The following is a 5,278-nucleotide window of genomic DNA, read 5'->3' on the forward strand; positions in this document are numbered from 1 at the left end:
AAGAAGTTAAATCAGTACTTCCACTTTTACCAGAGAATGTTTTAACATTATTATTTATAATAGTTAGTATTTTTTAAGTATCTGTACTTCTACTTAAGTACAGGAAGTGAGTTAAAACACGTTCGGAAGGGGAGGGGCTAGGAGATAATATTCAGTTACAATTTCACCGCTAGAAATGAGAGAAATTCTTACAGAAGGGAGCTTTAAGCTACTAGGTATTTTTAAATGGGGAAAAAGTTGAAATATTTTAGATGTGCCTTTCATTTTGACGGGGGCTTAAAAATGCTGAAAAGTGAAACTACCCTCCATAGCGGAAATCTTAAAAATGCTCCACTGTCATGTTCCTGTCTAAAGGGTAAAAACGCGTGTGCATGCCATGTGTGTTGTGTGTGTTTGTGTGTGTGTGTGTGTGTGGGGGGGGGGGTTGTATGTGCATTGGTTGGAGCAATAACTCCACCTCCTTGTCCGTCCAGACAAAGTTGTCAGCTTTTGTTGTTCGCTTCGCGCTACTATGGAGAGTAGAAGGAAGGTTCTACGCACGCGCATGGACTTAAAGGTGTTGTGTGGCAGTGATTCACACTACCACCTTGCCACCTGGTTGTATACTACATCGCATTGCGCACAATTTTGCGTCACCACATGCACGCAGATATCCTCCCCAAAACACTTGTCTAAATGCGGAATAATAAGTGAGGACACAACTAGGGGCGGGAATAAACCAGACGCCTCCCGATACGATATCATCACGATACTTCTGCCACGATACGATATTATTGCAATTTGAAACATATTGCAAAACTCTGAGATATATTGCAATTTCTAATCTTTTTCCCAACTTCCCAATGTCAAATGATGTCCCCAAAAGGAAACTTTGTCAACTCCTGTTTTATCTAAACAGATACATTTCTCTGTTTCTTCAATTTTTATTGCCGCAAAATGATTGTCAAGCAGACAAACTGACCAACACATACAGATATAACAAAAGATCCAAACTTGGCGCTTGTGTAGCGATATAGTACTACCACTGAAAATATTACTATACTATGCTGTATCAATTTTTTCCCCCACCCCTATTTGGAAGCTTCCAACGAGAAAAAAAAAATTGCTAATGTGTTTTCTCTTCAGATCGTTTTCGTCTAAATCTTATAAGCCAAACAGCATGCACCTTGTGAGCTGAAAGTCTCATTAAAACACAATGTTGGGTATGTCCCAAAGCACTTAAATTGCATCCCTGACTTCTCCCTTGTCTCCCTTCCTTGCGTCTTAGGAAATCATGAGAGGAGAGAGGAAAATGTGTTTTAGACGGATGAGACGTCCTTTCTTTGGAAGCATCACATGAATATGTCAGCTGTTTGCACGGAGTTAGCAACTCCTTCAGCTGCACGGCTTCCAGGAAGGCTGTTCTCCATTGTATCCTCCACTATAGCTCCTATAGCTCCTTGGTGCTCGGGGCAGAAATAAGAGCTTAGAGACGGCCTTCACAGAGGAGGGACACAAGAATGTCCAGTTCAGCCGAGGAGCTATCAAGAAAGGGTGATGAGATTTAGCCGTGCCTTCATTTGACCAATCTTAGGTCTTGTTCACAAAAGACATTTTGAGTTGTCTCAGTATGTGAATAATGATGGTTGAATTCCAATTTCGGGTTCCTGGTCTCATGCATCTGGCTCGCTGCCACCCTCCCTGAAACACTCGAATATTGAATATAATAGAATAGAGCCCTTGTTAGTGTTATTAGTAACACCTGTGCTTTTTATTACTATGACGAGTCAAAATGGCCGCCAAGCGCAAGTAACAAACTTGACACTATGTATTGAAGCAGTAGTTCCTAGACAACAACACTTGATATTCGTCATCTATAAAATAACATACCATATGAAGGAAGATTGTGGAAGATTGTGTTCTCTCACATGCTTCATCGCTGATGGCTTATGGAAAGCCATTTACTACGCTATAATCATTTGAAATTTTTTACCTCATGAAACCAGATGTAAGTTACGATAACTTTATGTCCAAGAATATCACCTTAATCCTAACGTAGATGAGGCTGAGCAGCTACTAGCTTTGCCGTTAACTTACTGCAATGCATGATTCCTCTGCAGGTGTCTTACAAAGTTTGACGTTGTCCCACAGGTTTCTGAAATTGTTGCTTTGCAGAATTCGCAATCTGCCCTGTGTTTCTTTTCAAGCGCAACTTGATTATAGTAGAATTGGCAGACATCTTTGTTTGTTACAGTGTGAGTGAATCAATGAAAATGAATGGAAATAATGTTAGCAGATGCAGGGCGGGCCATGCAAAGACAATCTAGTGTGTGATTGGTTATCAGCGGGCCAGTGTTTCACTTTCCTTCCAAAATGATTATGTTTCCGGTAAGCACACATACGTCGCTTACTGGTAACATAATAAAAAACACCTGGACTCGGTCGAGACCAAAAGCTATATTTGGCAAGACCAGTGGCCGAGTACGAGACAAGTCCGAGACCATAGAAAAACGGTCTCAAGTCCAAGACCGGACTCGAGGTCTACAGCCCTTCTACTACTCCTACTCAAAGGGCGAAGCGTCCATTCAGGCTTCCTATTGGCTCTCCAGTTCAAAATAAAAAATACCAAGCAATCAGGACTCATGATTTAGTTGCACCAGTTAACTAGTAGCTGCATTTTGCAGCTTACATGTTAACTAGTTGGGGTCTTTTCGGATATCGGATAGTTCCGATATTTTGAAGTGTGGTTGTATGTCATCCATAGTCAGTGTACTACTAGATAGCAGTCAGCTATCCCTGATTTGAAGAAACAGATAAAGAGTCTCGACGCAGATGTGAAGTAATGTACTGCTATGGATGAGGGCAGCAGCTAATCTTATTTTAGCCACCTAGAAATCAATTTTTTGTCCCATTTTGTCACAAGGGTTAAGTCTGATATTGAGGATATCAAAGTAATGATCAAACAACTTCCTATATAGCAGTATTAGGAGAAGTATTACTAGTATCTGATGTGAGAAATGTCTTTTTCCCTGCAGTGAGTGAGGCCAACAGTGTGGTGAAGGTGGCGGAGTGGCAGCAGACCTTCTACGCCTCGGATTCGGGAATCCAATCTGGAGCCACCACAGTCCTGGATGACGAGAGCAGCACTGAGTACAGCGGCCGTAAAAAGTACATTGGTAGTACTACAACCAGTGCAACTACTGCTTCTGCTACTGCCACCACTGGGGCAGAAGGACACACAGCAGCTGGACTAGAGAGCCCCTCGGGTGAGACTGTTTACAGCACTTTAAAGGACCCATTATACACAGTCTTCAGATTCATACTTGCATTTTATGAATCTACATCTTTACATGCGTTAATGTCTCTTTAAGACAGGTGCTATATACCCAAAGTTGGGGAGAAATTGACATTAGCATCCAAGATTACAGGTTTCCCTGGCGTTATTATGCAAATTGTTGTTAGTAGTGGATTGTAATGGAATAAAGCTGCACTTACCATATAAAATCACAGATTAAAGCTTCCAAATACTACCCAATCGGATATCATTTTAACAGCAATGTGACCACAAATTGAGGAGAAATTGACAACAATGGCATCCAAGATTACAGCATGTAGCTAGGACATGTATGTAAACTCAGCCTAAACCCTAAAAAAAAAAGAAAAGTTACATAAAAGCTGCAAAGGCCCGCCGGGACCAATCATAGTAACCCTCGGTGTTACTTGACACTGAGACTATGAGTTTAAAAAGTTTAAAGCGAGCGTTCATAACATTAGGAAAGAAGAAATACGTTCATCTCCTTATTTAACCCTTGTTAAACTTTTCTTGACACTTTTTAACTTTTTCTTCCTTTTTTGTCCCTTTTTTTTCAGTGTTTCTCTTTTTTTTTACATTTTCAACACTACGTAATACTAACTTATTAACTTTAGTTTATTGTTATTTTTGGAATTTATGGTCAATAAACCTCATTCATAGGAAATTATAACTAATGTTTGAGTTAGAAAAGCAGAAATTAGGAATTATATTGTATGTCAATGGATAATTACAGATTTGAATGTGTCAACTTTTGCTCAATACTATTTGGAAACCACTTCAATGTCTTTTTCAAATGCTATAAAATTGAATAAGACGCCGCAAAATTAATGAAAGTAGAGATTTGTACTTGGCAAAGAGCGTTGGGTGGAATCAATCATGTTATTTTGGGGAATTAAAAAGAACATTGATATAGGACAACGCTTAAATTTGACCCGAGGACAACATGAGGGTCAAAGCATAAATAATGTGACACAAATTAAATGGTATGCCCTCTTTTTTTTATACCTCAGGCTATCAGACAGCACATCAAGCACTTTTTTTTACTGTATCTATGCATAGTATTGTACTGCAGTGCAGTGTATTTATTGTATTATATTTATGCTCTAGTTTTAACGGGTATTACGGCGGGTATGAGCACTGTAATTTCCATTTTTATGGATGAAATAAACTTGATTTGACATATAGATTAGCATTATGGATATGGCCAAAAAATACAGAAATGCGTAATAGGTTCCCTTTAGTGCTGCAGTTGGTAACTTTTAGAAAAACAAGTTTTTGTCAAATTTTCTGAAACTTTCCATACTGACAATAGGACATGAGATAGATAATTTGTGAAAAAAATGCTGTTCCTCTGCCTTCTCCTAGTGTTCCTATGGGGATTGTCAGATTCCATCACACCCAAAGGAAAACAACCAATTAGAGCTGAGGAGTCTCTAACGCATCATTGCTTGTGAGAGGTTCCGATTAAACCGTCACAACAGGCAGCGCTGATCGAATGTCAATCAAAATTCTGTTACTCTATGGCCCATTTCTCACCCCTGATGTTTTCAGTATGTCAAAATGAACACATTAACACAAATATGGTTTAACAATGCATGAACACAAGTTTTGATATGATCCATCTGTTATGTGTGGAACTAGGTTGAACCCAAATGCAAACAATACGGAGTCAAAATGATAGTCTAACAGGTTTAGTCCAATGTCCAAGGTAAGGGATGCAACAGGGAAAAGCCAAGTCCAAAATCCAATGGGAATCCAGGGTACCATGTTTTGGAGGGTCCAGAGATCCAGTGTGGAGAGCAGGAGTGAAGTGGCAGCAGGAGTCAGGTTCACGGAACTCTGGCAGACAAAGAATAGAAACTACAAGCAAGTATCACAAAACTAGTACAAACAGATAGCATCCGCAGCAAGCCTAACGTTGTCATCTTGACTATGATCTGACGAAGAGTGGTAGGTTGACCGGGTATTTGAAGCAGAGGTGATTAG

General features: G+C 39.7%; 1 protein-coding gene across 1 annotated transcript in view; it reads left to right on the plus strand.

Annotated features, from left to right (window-relative positions):
- jupb (junction plakoglobin b) overlaps positions 1 to 5,278 on the plus strand; it is a 201,485-nt gene that overhangs the window by 65,786 nt on the left and 130,421 nt on the right. Inside the window, exon 3 of the mRNA XM_032537551.1 lies at positions 3,015 to 3,245. Coding sequence (XP_032393442.1) covers positions 3,015 to 3,245 — 231 coding nt within the window. The remainder of the gene's footprint in view (positions 1 to 3,014; positions 3,246 to 5,278) is intronic.

This window comes from Etheostoma spectabile, chromosome 15 (assembly GCF_008692095.1).
Source record: "Etheostoma spectabile isolate EspeVRDwgs_2016 chromosome 15, UIUC_Espe_1.0, whole genome shotgun sequence".
NCBI lineage: Eukaryota > Metazoa > Chordata > Actinopteri > Perciformes > Percidae > Etheostoma > Etheostoma spectabile.